The following is a 24,148-nucleotide window of genomic DNA, read 5'->3' on the forward strand; positions in this document are numbered from 1 at the left end:
ACCCTATCTGCAAGCAAATCAACCACATCAACCTTGGGTCAGAGCTGGGTGGAGGCACCCAAGCTGAATATACCCAGTTAATCTCTCTCAAGTCACCAGTTGAAGATCCATCGGCTGCATTTTCTGCAAGATATGAATGAGCTCATACACTCCCCCGGCCCCACTTCCTCCTACATGGCTGGAAGCAGGGATTGGGAAGCTTTCACTTTCTCTTTTGGTTAACAACATCTTGCTATGTCATCCAAACACAGTGGTACCTCGGGTTACATACGCTTCAGGTTACAGACTCCGCTAACCCAGAAATAGTGCTTCAGGTTAAGAACTTTGCTTCAGGATGAGAACAGAAATCACGCGGTGGCGGTGCGGCGGCAGTGGGAGGCCCCATTAGCTAAAGTGGTGCTTCAGGTTAAGGACAGGTTCAGGTTAAGTACGGACCTCCAGAACAAATTAAGTACTTAACGTTGCGACTTCTGCAGGTGGCTTGTTTAAGCTAACCATAGTTAACATTAGCCATAGTTTGCTGGGTTCGAACAACATGGCAGGACACAGTTAAACAGAAGCACAGGAAGAAGCTTCTGAATTCCTCCCAGCTGCATAAGGAGGCAGAAAGATAGAATGTGCAAGCATAGGAAAGGAGAAGGCTCATTCACATGTGAACGTCAGTGGGATGTTTGAATGCAGCCAGTGGACTTGAATTGAGGCATCAGGCATAAGCCTGCATTTTATTAATGTTTGATCAGGACTTGTATATTAAAGAGGGCTTAGATTTTCAAAAGTAGATTTTCAAATGTTTCATGCCAGGCAAGAAGGCTAGCTGCTTAAGAAAACAGTGTTTTCTTCCTCTTAGACAAGGGGCCCCTTTTGATTGATAGCAGAAAGCAATTCTCAAAGTCGTAAAAGCTGAAATTACAGACTGAGTAATGACACTGACCCTACATGTTACAGAAGATAACAAAGGCAGAGATAAATATAATTAGGAATGGGCAAATAGTAAAATGATACCATGGGCCTCTCTTAAACCTTGAGCTGTATTTTCTAAGGCCAGAGGCAAATGGGGAGAAGCATCTAGCTGACAGAGAAAGAGAGGTTTTTTTGGGAAGTCTTTTTAAAACTGTTTCTTTCTTAAACTGAGAGAAAAGGCAACTGGCTTGGCTGGGGAAAAAGAAGCTTCTTCCTATTTTATTTTGAGGCTGGAAAGGAGGGTGAAAGGGGGAATGTAAACTGAAGAGCCTTCTTTAAAAACTGTTTTTTTTTACTGAGTTCCTTCCTTTCTACTTTGAGAAGCTTTATTCTTTTAAAAGGTTACCTATGATAATGTATGAAATATATTAGCTTAAATATATTGGCTTAAATGTAATTATGCAAAGGATTTAACAAATGCTAGAAGAGTTGTATTTATCCTGGAATTAAGTCAGCCAGCAGTTTAGCCCCCCTGCCAGACAGGAAGACGCCATCAAATGCTGTCCTGATATATTAGCTGTCAGACATTTGTTTAGAAACCTTCAAATGAAGGATATCTTTCAATGTTGATGTGAAACTCAAGATCCTTGACATATGTTTAAGATAAAAATTTAAGATTAACCATTTGTTTTAGAAGGCAATAGGGCAGGGAGGGCAAGAGGTGAGCTGGTAATTAAGATTCCTTGTTGAGACACATGTAAGATATATTACTACTTATTTGTCATTTATAGATGTAACAATATATAGCTGTTTGTGTTCCATATAAGGACAGGAGGATGTGGGTGTATCTTTTAGGATTGGATATAGCAATCAGCCAATAGGAAATCCAACTAGGCTGATTGGACAGAGGCAGCCACAGGAGGAGCAAAGGGGGCTGGATTAAGGGAATATAAGGGCTGGCCATAATGGCAGGAGCCAGGCCAGAGCTTGGTAACCATATACCACTGTGCCTCTCATTTATTTGTCTGACAAATAAATAATTATTTTAATTTCTCTATTGCTGCGTTGAATATTTCATTCCAGCTAAGCGTTAACCACAAGCAGGGTGCTACATTTTATGGTGCTCCTGTGACTCGGATAAGTGGTCTGCTGGAACGCAGCCCCTTCGCTCTACTGAGCAGGGTACAAGAGAGAGGATCTCTAAACTGCTTACCCAAGCGCGCACTGGTAAATTTTTCCAGGGGGAACGCAGAAGTCTCGTCTGTCTGATACCCTGCTCACTGGCGGCGACGGACCGGGGGGGGAACGGAACCAACCAGGGGTAAGTGCACAAAGGGATTTTTGGCCCTCCAATTAATTGGGAGGAAGAGAAGTCTTGATCAAACTTCTGCGTCTCAGTAAGTGGGAACTGAGTACGCTAGGTGGTTGGATACATCAGATGGTGATCTGGTGGGGGAAAAGGGAAGAATGGGAGGTAGTGTGTGGTGAAGTATCTAACGCATTGTATGTGTGAGAAAGTACAGAGCAATCTGTAGCTGACCTGAGTGTGGAGTGGGTAGTACTTCGGTTCCCAGTGAGGCGACTCCATCTGGGCAAGGAAACCCACGAAGCGTGTGTGTGAGTGACTGAGTGGATACTTCACAGGGCCATACAATGGGAGTTGGGGGTTCAAAAGGGGAAAATACACCTCTTGAATGTATGTTAAATAATTTTAAGAAAGCCTTCTCAGGGGCGTATGGAGTCAAAATGACGCCAGAGCGCCTGAGAACGTTATGTGAATTAGAGTGGCCGAAGCAAAATACTGAATGGCCATCTCAAGGAACCTTTGATATAAATTTAGTAAGCAAACTTTGGTCTAACATCGCCAAAGAAATTGGAGGGTGCCCAGAACAATTTTCATATATAGATTCCTGGCTGAGCACATTAAATAAAAATCCTCCATGGATAAGGGAATGCAAAGTCCAACGATGCAAATTATTGGCTGTAAAAGCCGAAGCTAGGAAAGGAATCTTGCCAAATAAACTCAAACCCATTTTTGAGGGACCAGAGGAAGAGCTGCTTCCACCTCCACCTTATGCTCCACATCGAAGGGAGCCTAATCCAAACACTCCACCAGTTGTAACCCCAAGGCAAGAAAGTGGAATGAATAATGGGGCTGGAGTCACAGAACTTGATTCCTTGATAGATTATGATAAATATCTTCAGGAGGCATTGGAGGCCTATAATAAAGCCCAAGCAGAAGTGGTTATTCCATCTGTGAGTCCCAGTAGAACTCCATCTACAGTCTCTTTTAGTGAAACAACTGATTGCCTACCCCAAACCCCTGTACATCCAAGTCCTAGAGAATTATTACAGAAGTTACAGGGAGACCTTAATCGGTCAGCAAGCAATACAGCCAGGCGTATAAAGCTGCTAAAAGAACGCCTTGGGACAAATACCATCCCCTATGATTTGAGGCCCCTAGAGCAAGGCGAAGAGAAAGATCACGTAGTAGCCCCTCTCAGAAGAGTATTTGATGCACTTGAGGAGCCTGTGCTGGTTAACGGGCAACTCGGACCACGGCCACCTCGAACTTCGACCCTGCAATATATTCCATTCACGACTACAGATCTGATGAATTGGAAAACACACACCCCATCTTTTGCAGAAAAACCTCAGGCTATGATGGACTTGGTGACTTCAATAATAAATACTCATAGTCCTACTTGGACAGATTGCCGCCAGCTCCTGAATACTCTGTTCACCACTGAGGAAAGGAGAGACATAATTGAAAAGGCACAGATATATTTGCGTGAGCAGGCCAGAGTGGGAAATATTTATAATATTGACCGTCATCTCCAAGACAACTTTCCCTTGGAAGATCCTAATTGGGATCCAAACAATGTAATTCACCTGGCCAGACTTACCACCTACCGCCAGACGCTTGTGCAAGGTATCCGCAGGGCATGCCAGAAGCCCACTAATATGTCTAAAGTCTCAGAAGTAGAACAGAAACCAAATGAGAGTCCAGGAGACTTTTTAGAGAGGCTGCAAGAAGCCTATCGTATATGGACTCCTTTTGACCCTGAAGCCCCTGAAAACAGCAGAATGATTACTGCTACATTTGTGGCCCAGTGCGCTTCTGACATTCGTAAGAAAATTCAGAAATCCGAAGGATGGGAAGGGATGCTGATGAGCCAAATTATGGCCATTGCACGCCGAGTTTATCGGAATAGGGATGAGGCTGAGAAACAAGAGAAGAAGAAGTGGCAGAAGGAAAAGATGGTAATGCTAGCCACAGCAGTGAAGCAAGACTACCGCCCCTTAAATGGAGGAAGAGGGCGGGGAAGGAATCCACCACTGGGAAGGAATCAATGTGCAAATTGCAAGAAGGAGGGTCATTGGAAGCGGGAGTGTCCTGAACCCCTGAGGTTGGAAGAAGTACGCCCAGGCCCAGGCCCAGGCTCCGGCCCAAGAAACCAGGGACGGGGACGGGGAATGATCCGAGATGGAAGATATCAGAGACCTGGACAAGGACGGAGTAGGGACAATGTCATTGGACTGGCAGAGGAGGATTTTACCCAAGACTAGGAAAGACCGGACTCCATAAAGTTAGGCTTCCAGGAGCCCACGGTCACGATCCAATTAGGAAGCCATTTAATAGACTTTATGATTGATACTGGGGCTGAATACTCAGTACTCCCAGAACTATTGCAGAAAAAGGCATCCAAAAGTGTAGTCATTAAAAGTGCCACTGGTCAGTCAGCTAAGAGGTCTTTCCTCCAACCTTTGGAATGCCAGATTGGGGGACATCGTTTAACCCATCAGTTTTTGTATATACCTGAGTGTCCAATACCTCTCTTAGGTAGAGATATGCTGTCCAAATTGCAGGCCCAAATCACCTTCACTCCTCGAGGTCCAGAAATGAAACTGCCATCAAAGGCAGCAGGAATAATTTCCCTCTCAGTACCTAAGGAACAATCATGGCGCCTAATGTCAGCCCTGCAAGTCCAACCCACATTGGATACAGAGTTAAACAAGCTCCTCCGAACTCTACAGGTGCCACCAGGAGTATGGGCCGAAAATAGCCCACCAGGAATGGCCAAGAATATAGCTCCAATTGTAGTAACCTTAAAACCTATGGCTACCCCTGTATCTGTAAAGCAATATCCTTTACCCCGGCGAGCAGCAGAGGGCATCCAGAAACATTTGGACCGCCTATTAAAATATGGTCTGCTTAAGCCCTGCCAATCAGAATGGAACACACCCCTTTTGCCTGTTCGAAAACCTGGGACAGATGAATACAGGCCAGTGCAGGACTTGAGGCTCGTAAACCAGGCTATCGAGACCTTGCACCCAAATGTACCAAACCCATACACCCTGCTGAGTTTGATCCCACCAGAAGCAACATTTTTTACTGTATTGGACTTGAAAGATGCATTCTTCTGTTGCCGGCTGGCACCACAGAGCCAACCTATATTTGCCTTCCAGTGGGAAGACCCTTTGACAGGAACAAAAGGCCAGCTAACCTGGACGAGATTGCCCCAGGGATTCAAAAATTCCCCAACTTTATTTGGCACTGCCTTGGCGAAGGATCTAACAAGTTACCCCTCAATACCTGGAGAAAAGGTGGTTCTGCAATATGTAGATGACCTTATACTAGCAGCAAAGGATTTTGATACCTGTAAAGAAGGTACAGAGGAACTGCTCCACTTGCTCTGGGAAGCTGGCTACCGAGTTTCCCAGAAAAAGGCACAGTTATGTTTAGAAAAGGTCAAATATTTGGGCTTTGACATCTCACACCAACAACGAGCATTGAGGCCAGAGAGGAAAGAAGCTATTTGCCTTATCAAGGAACCTACCACAAGGAAACAACTCAGAGGATTCCTGGGAACAGCAGGGTTTTGTAGACTATGGATACCTGATTTCAGCAGTCTGGCCAAACCCTTACATGAAAGCACTCGAGGTGCAGAAAAGGACCCATTCGTATGGGGACCTGAGCAGCAACAAGCCTTTTTAGTTATCAAACAACGACTTATGGAGGCCCCAGCCCTTGGACTGCCTAATTCGGAAAAACCCTTTCAGCTGTATGTACATGAACAGAATGGGATTGCAGCGGCAGTCCTGACCCAGAGATTAGGAAGTTGGAACCGTCCAGTAGCTTATTTGTCAAAACAATTGGACTCAGTAGCAAAAGGATGGCCTCCATGCCTAAGGGCAGTAGCGGCCACTGCCAGCCTTGTCAAAGAAGCTGATAAATTTACCTTCGGCCAGACGATGTATGTGAATGTACCTCATGCTGTTCTGACACTCATGGAATATAAGGGTAGTTATTGGCTAACGAACCCAAGGATGGCTAGGTACCAAGGCCTATTGTGTGAAAATCCCAGGATTCATCTACGAGTAGTGAATATGCTCAATCCAGCGACTTTGCTGCCCCTACCAGAGGTAGATGATGAAGAATCACATGATTGTCTCCAAATAATGGATGAAGTTTATTCCAGTAGACCCGGTCTGAAAGATGAACCATTGAAAAATCCAGATGTTGTATATTATACTGATGGTAGCAGTTACCTGCATGAAGGTGCCAGACGAGCAGGATATGCTGTGGTCACCAATGAGGAAGTTGTGGAAGCTGAAGCTTTGCCTGCTGGCACCTCGGCACAAAAAGCTGAACTTATAGGTTTAACTAGAGCTCTGCAATTGGCAGCCGGATGTAAGGCAAACATCTATACTGATTCTAAATATGCCTTCTTAACCCTGCATGCACATGGTGCTCTATGGAAAGAAAGAGGTCTAATAGGAGCCCACGGGAAAGCCTTGAAATATGGACCTGAAGTAGAAATCCTGTTAGAAGCAGTATGGGCTCCAGAACAGATTGCTGTAATGCACTGCAAAGGTCATGGACGAGGAAGGGATCCAATAACCAGAGGAAATCATGCTGCTGACAAAGCAGCTCGAGAGGCAGCCCAAAAGCCTGTGGGAGGATTTATAGCAGCCCTCATACCAGAGGTAGTTCCAGAAGAAGTTAAACCTCACTATACCCCAGAAGAGAGGAAGTGGGCTGAACAGGAAGGAGCAGTTGTGAAGGACGGTTGGATGATCCTGCCAGACAATAGGATTTATGTACCTCATCATCTAGCAGGCACAATTGTAAGAAATTATCATGAATCTACTCACCTTGGCGGTACTGCAACCAGAGAGAGTCTCAGTCGGAAGTTGTATATTATTAACCTATCACAATTAGCAACTTGCATTTCACAGAAATGTGTTCTTTGTGCTAAAAACAATCCCAGGCAGGGACCGGTACAACCTCCTGGAATCCAACATGTGGGATATGTCCCCATGGAAAGCCTAATTGTGGACTTCACAGAGCTGGTCCCTTCTAAGGGATTCAAGTATCTCCTTGTGTTTGTAGATACTCTTACCGGATGGGTTGAAGCTTTTCCCACCCGAACTGAAAAGGCACGAGAGGTAACTAAGAGACTCCTCACTGAATTGATCCCGAGGTTTGGATTACCTAGATGCATTGGAAGTGACAATGGGCCAGCGTTCATTGATCAAGTAGTACAAGAAGTATGTCGAGTCCTACAAGTGAAATGGAGACTGCATGCAGCCTATAGGCCTCAGAGTTCAGGGAAAACTGAAAGAATGAATCGGACTCTGAAAACCCAATTGGCAAAATTAACCCAGGAAACGGGATTGGGATGGGTAGATGTGTTACCCATAACACTGTTTCGTGTTCGGTGTGCACCCACAAAAAGACTTAAGTTGTCACCTTTTGAGCTCCTGTATGGGAGACCACCCTCCTTTGTTCAGGATATTTCAGCTGATCTTAAACAAATAGGAGACCATGTGACACAGGGACAAGTGCAATCTCTCTCCCGTGTTTTTGTTTCTCTTAACAGGTGGGCCCTCGAGCGCACGCCATGCAGCATTGCCGAGCCGATTCATCAGTTCCAGGCTGGCGATAGCGTATGGGTGAAAGAGTGGAAACGTGATCCACTTGCACCTAAGTGGCGTGGACCTTACACCGTCTTGCTCTCTACTCCAACAGCGGTGAAGGTAGCTGAGGTGACCCCCTGGATTCATCACTCCCGTTTGAAGAAGTCCGAAGGCAGTTGGACGTGCAAAGGTGACCCCTCTAATCCTCTTAAACTGACTCTCTCCAAAAACCCCTGTATCTAGCCCTACCGGGAACGGGCTAGGTCACGGGCAACATTTGACGACCGGCCTGCTGCAGCCACAACCTGGAAGCTGGCTGACCTGCGCACGCCTGAAGCTTGAGGAGCATCTGAACCAGCGATTGTGAAAGGAAAGATTCTCTTATACAATTGATTGACTGCCCCCCCCTTGTGGAACAATTATCAGAGATATTACTCATTGGGGATCCTCGGGATATATGTTTTGGTCTTGGTGGTTCCCCATTTCTGTCACTGGGGGAATTATATTGGGACTAATATTTATTTGCTATCACAATAAGGTAATCTTTTGTGGAAGGAATGCATATGCTAGACATCAACATGATTCTATTATTAATCCTGATCCCTTGGGAAGGGGAAGGGTCCTTGAATCTGGCCAAATTGACTAAATATGGATTCCACCATGACCACAATATGTGGGTAGGTTTAGCTGAAATGGTAGCCAATGTTGCAAATAGGACCAATTGCCTTGTTTGCTCTCTCGGGCCAGATGATTCAGAGGGAGGTATGCCCTTATTACCGATACCATTAGATGCCATTGGTATGGTAAGCGAAATACCACACCAAACAGAAGTACAGAATTTCCCCGGATGGAACTCAACTAAACCATTACGAGTTATACCTGTACAAGGGGAATTCTGTGTACATAGATCATCAGATGCAGCTGATTCTACCATGATAGGCTCTTCTCATTGTCACTATACTTGGGATAATATTAAGAATACCTGGGCACACGATACTACCTATCGAACTCGGGATGCCTTGCCCTGTGCACCTCCTTTTATTCATGCATGGAAAGTGGTATGGAACATAACTGTGACAGAAAAAGGCAATCTAACATACTGCACTGTGAACTCTCTACCTCTTTTGCTATTTCGCCTTCTGTACTCCACGTACCAAAGACCTCAGACACGATGGTTGTGGTGGATATGTGGAGAATGGGCATACAAGAAACTCCCCTCCAAATGGAGTGGGACTTGTTTCCTGGGATGGGTATTACCACCAATGTGGATTATGCCCACTAATTTGGCCAAGCGTACATGAAGAAACGCTGATATTTCTCATATAGCAGGAGGAAGTACCCAAAGTTGGAGCGGTACTGATGATTGGCCACCAGAGCGCATTATAGCCTATTATGATCCTGCCTCCTGGAATCCTGGTGAGCTCATACAAGGGGCACGGGATCCTATTTATAATCTAAACAGAATAATTCGATTGCAAGCAGTAGTGGAACTTGTAACCAATGCAACGGCCAAGAGTTTGAGACTTATTGCACAACAGTTGGATGAAAGTAGAGCCGCCATTTTGCAGCTGAAAATGGGAATGGATTATGTACTTGCCAAGCAGGGAGGCCTATGTGGAGTCTTGAACTTGACAGGGAATGCCTGTTGCTTTAACATTTCAGATAATGGTGAGGCAATCCGTGTGTTGGCCACAAAGATGGAGAATATAGCACATGTCCCAGTACAAACATGGGAAGGATGGGATATGGGATGGCTCACCAATTGGTTACCTAATGTCACAGGACTCAAAGGGATACTATTGTCTTGCTTGTTTTTCTTGACGGTAGTGGTAATGGTTTTATGTATGATGCCATGTATCATTTCATGTTTTAGAAGTACAATTAGCAAGATGGTTTCAAATGAAACTCTACCTCATATCATGGCCCTATACAGAGCTTTACCTCAGGAATATGATGAAGGTCAAGCTATCAAGGACACTTGGGATGAAGGTCCTTGAGCTTGAAAGGGGGGAATGAGGCATCAGGCATAAGCCTGCATTTTATTAATGTTTGATCAGGACTTGTATATTAAAGAGGGCTTAGATTTTCAAAAGTAGATTTTCAAATGTTTCATGCCAGGCAAGAAGGCTAGCTGCTTAAGAAAACAGTGTTTTCTTCCTCTTAGACAAGGGGCCCCTTTTGATTGATAGCAGAAAGCAATTCTCAAAGTCGTAAAAGCTGAAATTACAGACTGAGTAATGACACTGACCCTACATGTTACAGAAGATAACAAAGGCAGAGATAAATATAATTAGGAATGGGCAAATAGTAAAATGATACCATGGGCCTCTCTTAAACCTTGAGCTGTATTTTCTAAGGCCAGAGGCAAATGGGGAGAAGCATCTAGCTGACAGAGAAAGAGAGGTTTTTTTGGGAAGTCTTTTTAAAACTGTTTCTTTCTTAAACTGAGAGAAAAGGCAACTGGCTTGGCTGGGGAAAAAGAAGCTTCTTCCTATTTTATTTTGAGGCTGGAAAGGAGGGTGAAAGGGGGAATGTAAACTGAAGAGCCTTCTTTAAAAACTGTTTTTTTTTACTGAGTTCCTTCCTTTCTACTTTGAGAAGCTTTATTCTTTTAAAAGGTTACCTATGATAATGTATGAAATATATTAGCTTAAATATATTGGCTTAAATGTAATTATGCAAAGGATTTAACAAATGCTAGAAGAGTTGTATTTATCCTGGAATTAAGTCAGCCAGCAGTTTAGCCCCCCTGCCAGACAGGAAGACGCCATCAAATGCTGTCCTGATATATTAGCTGTCAGACATTTGTTTAGAAACCTTCAAATGAAGGATATCTTTCAATGTTGATGTGAAACTCAAGATCCTTGACATATGTTTAAGATAAAAATTTAAGATTAACCATTTGTTTTAGAAGGCAATAGGGCAGGGAGGGCAAGAGGTGAGCTGGTAATTAAGATTCCTTGTTGAGACACATGTAAGATATATTACTACTTATTTGTCATTTATAGATGTAACAATATATAGCTGTTTGTGTTCCATATAAGGACAGGAGGATGTGGGTGTATCTTTTAGGATTGGATATAGCAATCAGCCAATAGGAAATCCAACTAGGCTGATTGGACAGAGGCAGCCACAGGAGGAGCAAAGGGGGCTGGATTAAGGGAATATAAGGGCTGGCCATAATGGCAGGAGCCAGGCCAGAGCTTGGTAACCATATACCACTGTGCCTCTCATTTATTTGTCTGACAAATAAATAATTATTTTAATTTCTCTATTGCTGCGTTGAATATTTCATTCCAGCTAAGCGTTAACCACAAGCAGGGTGCTACAGAATCCCCATTGTACATACCACCATTCCTTGCAAAATATTTAACTTAAGAGAGAGAGAGAGAGAGGAGCAACAGAACAAAGAAAGTTGTATGAAGAAGACACTTCTCCCAGGGCAATTCTATTACTCCCTGACAGGAGTACTTCTTTCTCCTATTTCTTTCATTTATATAGGCCAGGCATGTCCAAAGTCCATTTCAGGGGCCTAAACCGGCCCGCTAGTTGGTTTAATCTGGCCCCTGTGGCAGTTTATAGGTAAAATCCATTTGAAAACTCAGTAACTTCAATCCTAAATAAAGGTCAATAACTTTGGTCGGCCCCCATGGCCCTTCACTTCATCAAATCTGGCCCTCTTTGAAAAAAGTTTGGACACCACTGATTATAGGCCAATCTATTGCCTGAGAAGATTTGTGCCTGCTATAGAACCTGTAGTCTTCTGCTGAATCAGGTCCTCCAAGATTAATGGAAATGTCAACATAATGAGGCAAAATGCAGACCTATTCCCCCCCCCAAAGCCACCATATCCAACATTGCCGCTCTTTGAACATTTAAAACTCACAATACTTGGGATGCTGAGATTGCCTTTTATTTTTAAAAGATAGAGAAAATAACAAAATATAAATATTTATGAAATATGCAAACATTTGTTTCCTATTCCTATTTATGCTTTCAATATACAGAGAAACATATACAAAATGCAATTCAGCTGACTATATTATGCTGGTGTGCAAGTATATTTAAAAGCGTCAAGGAATGACAGTAAAAACACTTTAGTCATTTCTTTCAAAAGGAGCATGCTCCAGCGAGCATTATATGCCTGTTGTATATAATTTAAGAAAATCTAATGAAATGCATTTTCAGTAAGCATGTGTCATGGCACGCGTATTACAAAAGGGTATGATTAGCAGCTATTCTTTCAGCTGACAGGATTATTTTTAATCAGAAATGTATTCCGTAGTATTTAATTTAGACTGTCAGAGAGATATGAAAACAATTCATCCATAAATAAACTGAAAACAGGAATAGTTTTATGGAAAATTATTAAGTTGACACAACGATATTGTTCAGCACTAAGGACGCCCCTGTATGTTAACCAAGTTTTGAGCTGGAATAATACTTTCAGATTTACTTTCTTTCATCATCATATACAGATCATTTCAACAACATTAAAATTCTGTACCACTGCTACTTCCCCCACTCCCCGCAATGTTCTAGGCATAATCATGTGTTCTACTCCCCCACCCCCGCCTTTGATTAGGTAAACGAGCATGAACAAATTTGCATGATCCAAATAATCTGTCGTATAATGCAGTTTATAAAACATAATTTCCATAGGCTTTCACATTTAAATGTGTTTTGGTAACTTGTTCATCTGTTTAAAATTACCATACAGTCAAGATTTTCAATGAGCATTTTGTACATTACAATAACAAATGTCATTTGCTTTAAGATGTAAATGTGGCTCAGCAATGCAGAAGCAAACCTAAGGCAAAAAGCTTCCCCCAAGAATTGAACGTTTTATTGTCAAGTTAACTCTCTGCACCAGCAATCCCTATGCAAAATCTTGAAGGGATAAATATGATTATCTGCTGTCCTGGCTTGTAGGTCACAAAGCGTCTTAAGACTCTTTTTAACTTCCTGCTACACTTCTTAGATGGCAGGATGGGATATTCAACTCGGCCTCTGAGGCACCCCTGATAACAGGGCATAGCAAGGCCTGGAAGTTATTCTCATTAGCACAACTCTGAATTCAGCTAAGACTGAAACAATATTTGGCTGAAAAGCTCTATACAGCCGCAGATTATATTGAACGGAATATTGAAAGGCATATTGAACGGAATATTGAACACTAACCATAAATGGACCTTGTAGGTTAGGACAGGGATGTTGCAGGTTGTATGACTGGGATGCGCCAAAGGCAGAGCCATGAAATTTGACAGATTTTCTATTCTTTTCCTCTAGTTTTGCTTTCCGTTGCATCCATGGCTAAGCATGAAAACCAGATGAAACTGGGTGACTGTGTTCCTCTAAGGAGAGAATGTTGTGTGGAGCTTATCTCCCAATGGAACCATCAGCTAAGGAACATAAGATCTAATTGGTAGTGTGGAGGGTTGAGGACCAAGTGGCCTTGCAAACATCTGCAATATATGTGTTTGCGGACAGGGTAAGGTGGGCTGTGATGTGCTGGGGAGGGTGCTCTGCCTCCTAGGCCTAGCCAATGCATGCCTTAATCCACCAGCTGACAGAGGAAGAGGCTGCCTTTCCTGGAGATGTAGGAGAAGAAGACACAAGGATGGAGTCAAAGAGGCCAAGAGCCTCTGTTCTGACAGGATAGTCTTTCAGAGCCCTGTGTACGACTAGGCTGTGCCAGAGTTGTCCCATGAATGCAGAGATCTGGGGCAAAAAAAGACTGAAGGTCCTGTTACTGAGACCTAAGAAATGGAGAATTAACTTTCCGGATGAAGGAAGTGTTAGCACAAAAACACCACCCCATCCTTGTGGAAATTTTGAATATTTGTACTTTTAGCAGAACAGTGGTACCTCAGGTTACATACGTTTCAGGTTACATACGCTTCAGGTTACAGACCCTGCTAACCCAGAAATAGTACCTCGGGTTAAGAACTTTGCTTCAGGATGAGAACAGAAATTGCGCTCCGGCGGCGCAGAAGCGGAAGGCCCCATTAGCTAAAGTGGTACTTCACATTAAGAACAGTTTTCAGGTTAAGAATGGACCTCCAGAATGAATTAAGTACTTAGCCCGAGGTACCACTGTACTGAACCTTCCTGTCCCCTCTGTTCTGCATGAGAGTGTTCAAGAATCCTTGGTGTTGCAACACTGAAGATTGCCACTGCTTGCCTCTTAAGGGTGTTAGGCATAAGTCCTTAGCCAAGGCCCTGTTGTAGGATACAAAGATCCTTGACTCTGGCCTTCTAATGGTTTCCACATGGTCTTGGACTTTCTGGTGGTTGAGGCTTTCCTAGGGTGCTGATCACAGTAGGTGAGGTGCCAAGCTTGGTGAGGTGCGTGGGTAGGTAGAGACAGGTGGCTTTGGGATGAACAACAAGACCTTGGTGAAGCTGGTCTTTTTTTTAAGAGGGAGACACCCAAGTGGAATTGCTGCTAGATGAAGTAACCACTTGTACACTTGCCTTCCCATAACATGCCTTCCCATAACTCTACAAACTTCCCATAACTTGCCTTCCCATAACTCTACGATGGGAGATTTAACTGCTGAGGACAATAATCGTATAGTTAAGATAATATACTCACCAGACCAATGAAGAGAGTTGCGTTGAAACTCAGCCCACAGTCAATGCTTGTTTTCTTCCATCTGCCCTAGTCCAGATCATACAAGGGGGAAAAATGAGCTGGGGGTGGAGCTCTCCATGTTTTTCCTGGTGGGGGAGCTCACCTAATATGGTGGTGGTGGAGGAGGAAAGGGGGTGTTTGGGCAGGTGAGTGAAAAATAAATCTATTTCCAATTTAAATGACTTCCAGATGCCTTGACCTACCTGAACTTGTATTTTGTATTTTGTATTTCTACCAGCAATCTACTTCATAGAATACAAACAGTGCAGAAAACACTGCCGTGTGCACTGAACACCACTAGGGGATGCAGTTGCTAAGAAATTGCTTTCTAAAAAATTAGCATCTAACATTTAGGTAGTCCAAACATTACAATTTCAAGCTTTCTATTAATTGTATAAAACCTTAGACTCTACCCTATAGTGTAGTTGGGGAAGGGCCATAGTTCAGTGGTAGAGCAACTGTCTTGAATGTAGACATTCCCAAGTTCAATCCAACAGTGGCATCTGCAGCTCTGGCTGGGAATGTTTCCCGCCTGAAAGCCTCGATAGCTGCTGCCAGTCTGTGCGGACAATGCTAGGCCAGATGGATCAATGGTATCAGTTAGTATAAAGCTGCTTCCTGTGTTAGCTCCGTTGGTTAGAGCATGGTGCTAACGATGCCAAGGTCATGGGCCAAGAGGTCTTCGATCCCTGCATACCAGGGGGTTGGGCCAGAGATCCTCAGGGTCCCAACTCTACAATTCTGTCATTCTGTGTTCCATGGTCTGTGAGTTCTGTTCCCTTTAAAAGCCTTATTTATTTGCTTATTTTGCTGTAAAGTATATATAAGACTACTCTAAGGTTTTTATTATTATTATTTATTGGATTTATATACTGCCCTATACCCAGAGGTCTCACAGAAAAAAGGGCAGTTCACAGAACAATCTGAGGTTTTGATCCTTAAAGTCCGCTGGCAGCCACTGCAGCTAAAAAACCCTGTTCTTTGAACGAAACTTCTGTTAACAGGAGTGCTTAATGTCTTATTGTGTTTTTATATTTTGCTAGAGTTTTTATATTTTGCCCCAGAGAGGCTGGGGCAACCCAGTGAGATGGGCGGCATATAAGTAAATTATTATTATTATTATTATTATTATTATTATTATTATTATTATTATTATTATTAATTCTGCCAGGACACAAAATGGCAGCCCTGATTTATTCAAAGCTGCGGGGTGGGTGTGCCAAGCTCTGGGTCATCCAGAGTAGTCTTATATATACTTCAGACCCCCTCATGCTGCAGATCTAAACCAGAGGTGGATTTAAGGGAGCTCAATCTTTCCATGCGCTGCTCTGGTTCGCCAGAAGCGGCTTAGTCATGCTGGCCACATGACCCAGAAGCTGTACGCTGGCTCCCTCGGCCAATAAAGCGAGATGAGCGCCGCAACCCCAAAGTCGGTCACAACTGGACCTAAGGTCAGGGGTCCCTTTACCTTTAAGCAGTTCAGTAGCACTTAGCCCAGAGCCTCAGGGACGCCACAACCATGATGCAGAATGGAAAGTGAGAGGTAGGGGGGATACTGAATTTTGGGGCACCACCTACATTTGGTCTGCTACTGTCTAAACACTCTTCCCTCCCCCAATCAGTGACTGGTGCGGATGACAAGGACAGGGGCGCAAGCAGAAGAAGCAAAAAAAGGGGAGAAAAATTGAGGGCAAAGAACTGAAGGGAGAACATACTACGGGTCCCGAGAAAGGACTCATGGGCTCCAAGAAGACAGAGGCGAAGGTGGGAGAGGGTGGGTGAGTGGGGAACCACCAAACACATACCAGGAAGGCTACAGATGAGAACCAATTTTTCTCAGAGGGAAAAAATGATCCCACAATCCCCCAGCCCCCAGGCTTTGATGGAGAGAGGACCCTGCCCCATCCTTCGTTTGGCAAGAGGCGTCATCCCCCATCAGCAACATCTGGCAAACAGCCTTTCATGAGATGTCAGGGGGGAGTCTGAGGAATCAGTGGGTTTCCTGGGTGGGGTGCGTGCGGGGAGATGCGGAAGCGAGGAGAACAAGCCCCGTTTACATCCGACCCCCAGCCAAAGCGTGGTCGCCTCCGAGTGGGGTGGGGCGCGGGGTCTCGCGCGCAGACACGCGACCTCCTCCACTACTCACACGTTCGGAAGCAGGCGCTTCTGCACCCTTACCAGGCACCCCGGCGCGCGTCAAAGGGCCCCGGGAAAGGCATCGCGAGATCCCCGGAGAAAGGGAGCGAGGAGGAGGCAGAGGGAAAAAGTGTCCTCCCCCGTCAATCATGCATCTTGCATGTCCATGATGCACAGGTGGAGCCCAATGGGACAGGTGTGCACCCTCCTGCTCACCGCCCGTGCCTCCAGAGAGAGAAACGTGAAGAGTATAACGCACGTCGACTCCCACAAACCTCGTGCTCGGTTTTTTGAAATAGCCGTTTTGCACTTGGGGAGAAAGAGGGGTTTGCAACCAAACTATTGTTTGCTCCCATAACTATGGGGTGGGTTTGAAGTTGACCACAACCCAGTTTGGTGCAACTGTCAGATCGGAAACCAAAAGGCTTCATATGCACCTGGTCAATTTCTGCACCTGGATTTCGGCCAGGAAGGGACAAAACACACAGGCGCTTGTGGTGATGGCTGCAAAAGTAATTCTAATTAAACCGCCACATTCCCTGTCACCCGCTGAATATTAAATTCCTGCCGAGATCCAAACCTTAAGCCAAAGCTTGCGTTTATTTAAATACAAACACGCTGGAGTTTTTGTTTTTTTACCCCTCTCAGTCTCCGCTTCAGCATAGTCCTGACATTTCAGGGCTGTCAAAAAAAAAAAAGCAGCATTCACCTGCCCGACCTACAATGTAGGAATAATAATAATAATGGACTGCAATGCATCCCGGCCACCACCGTCACACCGATGCAACACAAGGGGAACAAACATGGTCTCTGCATCCTCTGTTTTTTGTTTTTGTTTTTTTGCATTGTTTTGAGAAAAAAGGTTATCTACCGCCTGAAATAAGACGCAGGTTGCAATCTCATGTCAGGTAGCCTAGCGGGCCTTCTTCATAGGCAAGCGAGTTAAAACAGATATGATATGAATATGTATTTGCTTCTACCTTTTTTCCTCTTCTTTTTCTGAGCAACCCTTGCTTTTTTTTCCTCCGTGGGCTCGTGGTTGTTTTCAAGCAGCTGCCGATTTCTCCCCACGAGGGAGGAAAGGGGAACAGCGCCCACGCCGACCAAACGAAACCTCTCGTATGCCCAGAAAACAAGGCGAGCCGCCCCCTCTGCGACTTTCGAAAGTCTATACCGCGCCGCGAGGACGCCGGAGACCGGAAGCATCCGGGCGGCAACTCTCGCGAGAGGCGAGACCAGGAAGAAGCTGCGAGCTCTGAGGAGGGAGGAGGAGGAGGAGGCGGGCGGTTGGTGGGCGCCGTCGGCTGCTGTGGTAACGGGGCTCCGTCGGGGGAGGGGGGAGCGCCTCCCCTGCTCCCAAGATGGCGGCGGCGGGGGCTGCTGGGGTGAACCCTTTCCTCAGCGACTCCGAGGAGTCGGAGCCCGACGAGGCCCGGCCCGGCGGCGGAGGCAGCAGCAGCAGCGACCCCGGCGGCGGAACGGCCGCTCCGCTCCCGCTGCCTTCGTCGGCCTGCTCTTCGCCGCCGCCCCTCCTTCAGCAGCAGCAGCAGCAGCACCTGCCCTTGCCGCCTCCCTCCTCCCTGCAGGCCGAGGAGCCGCCTCGGGTCCCCGTGGACGCCCTGGCGGCTCAGCTGCTGCGCGACCAGCTCGTGCTGACGGCGCTGGAGCTGCACACGGAGCTGCTGGAGAGCGGCCGGGAGCTGCCCCGCCTGAGGGATTACTTCTCCAACCCGGGCAACTTCGAGCGCCAGGGAGGAGGCTGCGCAGGGGGGACGACGACGACGACGACGGCGCCCACCCCGCCGGCCTCGGCGGCCCCGGGGCTACTGGCGGGGGCCGGAGTGGGGAAGGAGCCCGGCGCAGCAGGGCAGCTCCGTAAGTTGGTTTGTGGAGGGAAACAAATAAAATAATAACATAGAAGGGCAGCTCAGGACCGCCGACTCGGTCCTTGGTTGACCTTGGCGAGTTGTTTTGGTTTCGATGCACTCCTCCTTTTTTGCCTCGGAGGAGCACCTGCCAGCTGTGGCAGGAAGGGAGGTGAGGCTGGCAGCGTTTGTTTTTGAAAGCAAGCGGTGGGTTTGGCACGTGTAAGATAATGCCCGGGTTGGGCTCACTCCACTGCACCCCACCCCCCCAATGCCCTGCTTAAGTTAGGTCAGTAAGTTAGTACCATCATATAGTTCAACATCAGTGCTTTTTTTCCTAGGGAAAAGCAGGGTGGGGAACTCACCATCAAGTTTATTGCAGGGCCATTTGCACCCAACTCAAGCAGACAATGACGTGGATTAGAATTGGCTGCAACTTTGTTGATTAATAATAATAATAATAATTTATTATTTATACCCCGCCCATCTGGCTGGGTTTCTCCAGCCACTCTGGGCGGCTTCCTACAGAACACTAAAATACAATAACCTGTTAAACATTTAAAGCTTCCCTAAACAGGGCTTCCTTCAGATGTCTTCTAAAAGTTTGGTAGTTATTTTTCTCTTTGACACCTGGTGGGAGGGCGTTTCACAGGGTGGGTGCCACTACCGAGTAGGCCCTCTGCCTGGTTCCCTGTAACTTGGCTTCTCGCAGCGAGGGAACCGCTAGAAGGCCCTCTGCCCTAGACCTCAGTGTCCAGGCAGAACGATGGAGGTGGAGACGCTCCTTCGGGTATACTGGACCGAGGCCGTTTAGGGCTTTAAAGGTCAGCACCAACACTGTGAATTGTGCTCGGAAACGTACTGGGAGCCAGTGTAGGTCTTTCAGGATTACAGATATAGGTGGATATTTGGCTCAGGCATTGGGTATATATCCATTCCAGCCCCCCCCCCCGACTAAAAAAAAAAAAAAAGGTAAGGGAACTCAGTTTCCCCGTGTTCCTGCTAAAAAATACTTTTTTAAAAACCCTGGTCAACATGGTGTTGTTTGCCACACTTAGGGAGCAGTCCTGTAAACAAGGAGCTGGTATGAATGAGCCGGCGCAAAGCTACTCAGTTCAGCAGTGGGGCTACTGCTAGCGGAGCCCACCTAAGCCTGGTAGAGAGAAAGCAAACTTTTAAAGTAGTGCTTGAGATGCACCACCCTTTTTGATGCCTTAACTTAATGCCAGGTTGCCAAGTCACACGACTGAGCTGAGGACCCATCCTCTGTAGTCCTGCCTCTGCCACGCTGGTTTGTCAGGGCTTGCCCCGATTTAAGAGCCTCTGAAATCTGCTCAGCCATCTAGGTCCCAGCTCTCCTGGGATGAGAGAGATGATACTCCCTGGCTGAGTCCAAGGATTAAGTAGTTAAGAGAGCATAACTCCCTCCCAGCTCAGCCAGAGCTCTGCAGGAGCCTAACCCTCTCATCCCAATAGTTCTTGCTATAGGGGAAGAGCTTGCCTTAGTGGGGAGATGGATTGTGTGATAGTACTATTAAGACTGGAACCCTATGCATACTTACCTGGGTATAAGTCCCATTTAACTCAATGGAAATTACTTCTGAGTAAATATGTATAGGTTGGGTTGCAGGTCATCACCCCTCATGCAGGTATATTACTTTGACAGGGTTGCTAGGTCAGAGGCTATTGCTTCTAAACATTAATGATGCTAGATTCTTGTAGTCGTTGCCATCTTCTTATAGCATCTGTTTTTAACAGTATAGAATTGGATGTACATGTTGATCTTTTTCATTCTTGCAAGTAGCATATCATCATGAGCTCAGGCTGTGCTGATTATTCACACATCTGCAGAGGTGACAAGAATAGCCATGACTATTCCTGATCTGTGTGGGTTTTGCTTTCTTTTTGCAAAGCTAGATGTTGGGTTGGGTCGGGTTCTTCTGAATCACTTTCTATCTTATAAAAGTGAAAACTGACTCCCCTGTCACTTGCAGTTTGGTGCTGAATCACCAAGCCAGGGTTATCAGGAAAACCCAAGGAATCATAACCAGCTAACATTGGGTTAGATCCAGGCTCCTGCTCTTGCAATGGGGCCTCTTCTTCCTCCTACAACCTTCATGTGCTTCCAGAATTTGCTTTGGAGGGCTGAGGAACATTCCAGAGCAGACGTTGGGAGCATTCAAGGTGCTGGAGCAGGGAAGAAGGCTAAACTAGAAGTCTCCTTGTGAAGTGGATTTCCATTGAGCAAGTGGGCAGTCATCATTGGATGTTGCTCTTTATATCACAATAGTAGTTGGCCAAATAGAAAACACTATGTTCATATTACTTGCTTTGTGTTTAGTTCCTTCAAATAACTGGCATGATGTTGTTTCATTGCACCCATGAAACAGTACCTTAAGTACTAGAAGTGGCTATTGACATAATTTGCCATAAGTGTTGGTGTCTTGTTTAATGATGGAGGCATGGCTGACGCTGAGGCATTGAATTGGGAAATTGGTATTCCTGTGGAAGTGAATATTAGCAGGTTTCCGTGTATTTTGTTGGAAAGATACAGTGAGCATTCGGGTATGCACAAGTATCTGCAGAAACTCAAATTTGATTGAAATGTTTCTACCATTGCCAGGATATAGATAAAACAGATACTCATACAGAAGCTGTTGGGTGTGCCATTGTATTAGTTTTATCTATAGGGTCAATAGGAATATGCTGTGTTCTGGATAAAATGAAAATAACTTGGGTTAATCATAAGACATGTTAGAGTGAGAGAACTTCCCAAGTACGTCTCAGAACTTCCTGAGTTACAGAACTATCCACATTGGCATTTCAACAAGCATTATCAGATGCTTGGAAGACAAGTGTACATAGGGGAAGTATTAATATATGGAACAATTTTTGTTCTTTCCAGCTATGACTCTTAATCTATATTCTTGGAAGTAAGAGGGAACAACTCCTAGTCAGTTCTGATGAAATGCTGGGGTCAGATGTCTGCAGAAACACTGTTCATGTGACTATTCCATTCTCATGATCAACTAACTCAGGTGGGAGCGTTGCTTCCATTTGTAAACTGAAAAATTGCAACTTGAAATCTTCTGGGTCACAAAAGTTAAGCTATAATTGTGTGTCTGTTCTCTCCCTCCATATTATGCTTCTCAGAAGTTAGACTTACTCCCATGAACAGATCTTAACACATGTGTTCACTAGCAAATTATAAGAATCAATTTTTAGAATTGTATAGGTGGAATGGACCCAACTTCTGTCTTAAAATACCTGTTCCTAAAGCAAGTATGGAAACATGTGGTCCTTGAAGCTACTTATGTTACATAACTCCTGTCCCCCCCCCCCAGTATTTAGAGGTGTTAACCATGCTTAGTAGCAGTACCAATATATTTTTGCACTAGTATTAGTGTGGTATGACACAAATGACAGAGTCTATTATTTGATACATTTTGGGATTAGGAAACGGCTCAAGGAGCTGCAAATGCAGCTAGCCTCATATCTAATTATACTGAATGCTATTTTGCTTTCAGTCTTTAGCACCATGTTGGCATAAATACAGGTGTGATACTGATCTGAAAGTACAGTTATTCTCATCGTTTGATAGCTTTATTAACATAAATTATTGTTTTGGTTGAGACCATATTAATGAAGAATAGATATGGTACCTCTGTCACATTTTCTGAGATGTTGTTTTATTCAGTGTTTGCAGCAGGATCTTTTTGAATTTATGGTGGCATTCTTGGTTTAGCCAAGGAGAAATGTTGTTTGGTATTTTACCCTATAAAAATGTTCAATTATACTATAAGCTCCTTTTGAAATAGGAAGAATGCCAGTAGGGGTGAATTTTTCATTTATTGCTTTGGCACTAACTTCAGAAGGTGGAATCACACCACTCTCTCCCTTCCCTTCACATGTGAGGGTGAGAAGTAACACTTCCCAGTTCTGAAGAAATCTCAGTTTCCTGTTAAATCGGAACATGGGAACTGCAGTTTGTTCTGGACTGAGCCTGGAAGTTTTACATTTTCATTGCACATGCAATCAGGAGGAAGGAAGGAGGAAGAATGCTCTTTTTTGTCACAGCTAAGAATGCCTTGTGGTTTTCCATGTGTAGATTCTGTGCATGGAGAAGGGACAACAGGATTGTGCCCCTGATGTTTTCCATAGCCCTGAGCACACCTCTGGGTTCCTCAGCGTTGACATGGATTTATGTCTAGCACAGGGATTGAATACTTTTTTCAGCCCAAGGGCCACATTGCCTCATGGGCAACTATCTGGGGGCCTCGTGTCAGTCGTGGATGGAATGAGGGATGTGGCTCTTTACAGTTGGCTACATTCCAGTCACTCAAAAGCCAGAAGTTTCTACACTCACACTCATGCACATATCTTTCCATCCAGGCAAGCAAGAGGCATTATCACAGTTCAAGGACATATTCCAAGCAAGGTAAAAGCATTCAAGGAGAGCTTGGTGCAGGGCTGGTGAAGGGTATGACCTGGAAAGAGTCCTGAAGGTCAGATTGAGAGGCCTGCAGGATTGCATTTGGCCCACAGGTTCCTCACCCCTGGCATAGCAAAAGCCTAACAAAGGCCAGAACCCCTATGTGGTATTGACAAGCTGGAACAAGTAGAGAGATGGGCAACCAAGATGATTAAGGACCTGAAAACCAAGCCTTATGAAGAATGTTTGAGGGAGCTGGGTATGTTTAGCCTTGAAAAAGAGGAGACTCAGAGATCTGATAGCCATCTTCTGATACCCCAAGGGCTGTCACATGGAAGATGGAGCAAGCTGGTTTTCTCTGGAGGGTAGGACCCAAACCAATGGCTTCAGGTTACAAGGAAGGAGATTCTGATTAAGCATCAGGAATAACTTTCTGACAGTAATAACTGTTCAAGAGTGGAACAGGTCCTTCAAGAGGTTGTTGACTCTCCTTCCTTGGAGGTTTATAAGCAGAGGTTGGATGGCCATTTGTCATGGATGCCTTAGTTGCGATCCCTGCATTGCAGGGGGTTGGACTAGATGACCCTTGGAATCCCTTCCAACTCTACAATTCTATGATTATAGGTGATTCCAGGTCCCAATTGTGTTGAAGGAGTGAGGTAGTAGCTGCTTTTGTTTAAGATTTTGTTATATGTAAATTCATGGAAACACATGGCTGTCCAAGCAGCATGGACACGCAAGACATTGAACAGAGCAAGCAAAGCCAGCAGCACAGTTCTACTGCTTCTTTCTCTAGACATTGGTTTTTGACATGGAGGAAACCTGGATTTCAGGATCTCTCAATTCAGCCCTCTCTGCCCCTACAGTTGCTTACTTGGAGAATATATGGTTGAGCATTGTTCTATCTGGAGATCTGGAAGTTATGCACTATTCATGAGGAATGGAAACGAGGTGCTAATAGTGGAAAACAAGACTATATTCAGAAAAAGTGCTATTTTTGTTGAGCGGCTACTGTGTTTTTGTAGGTGATTCTAGCTTAGAATTATTAAAATACCATTCTCATTAAGGCCAGCATTTGTCACATTTCTGTAACTCATACTCTGCAGGCATGAACAGTATGTAGTAGTTTAAAATGCTGTAAAGTTGGGTTTGTGGGTTAAACCACAGAGCCTAGGACTTGCCGATCAGAAGGTCGGCGGTTTGAATCCCCGTGACGGGGTGAGCTCTCGTTGCTCGGTCCCAGCTCCTGCCAAC

At 45.1% G+C, this 24,148-nt stretch overlaps 2 protein-coding genes across 5 annotated transcripts in view; one reads left to right on the top strand and one right to left on the bottom strand.

The window, feature by feature from the left end:
* The window catches only part of PIGN (phosphatidylinositol glycan anchor biosynthesis class N), a 95,992-nt gene extending 78,224 nt beyond the window's left edge, over positions 1-17,768 (bottom strand). Inside the window, exons 1-2 of the mRNA XM_081206730.1 lie at positions 17,578-17,768; positions 16,640-16,822 (exon numbers count right to left, since the gene is read on the bottom strand). Coding sequence (XP_081062856.1) covers positions 16,640-16,680 — 41 coding nt within the window. The 5' untranslated portion in view covers positions 16,681-16,822; positions 17,578-17,768. The remainder of the gene's footprint in view (positions 1-16,639; positions 16,823-17,577) is intronic.
* A 106-nt stretch (positions 17,769-17,874) lies between these two features.
* Positions 17,875-24,148, top strand: part of RELCH (RAB11 binding and LisH domain, coiled-coil and HEAT repeat containing) — a 63,681-nt gene continuing 57,407 nt past the window's right edge. For 2 of the 4 annotated variants that reach the window (XM_081206181.1, XM_081206183.1), the window contains exon 1: positions 17,880-18,472. In XM_081206181.1, coding sequence (XP_081062307.1) covers positions 17,959-18,472 — 514 coding nt within the window. In that variant the 5' untranslated portion in view covers positions 17,880-17,958. Of the gene's footprint in view, positions 18,473-24,148 lie in introns of all 4 variants that reach the window. The other 2 variants (XR_014011038.1, XM_081206182.1) reach the window with 2 other exon arrangements.

This window comes from Podarcis bocagei, assembly GCF_964188305.1.
Source record: "Podarcis bocagei genome assembly, chromosome: 8".
In the NCBI taxonomy this organism is placed as follows: Eukaryota; Metazoa; Chordata; class Lepidosauria; order Squamata; family Lacertidae; genus Podarcis; species Podarcis bocagei.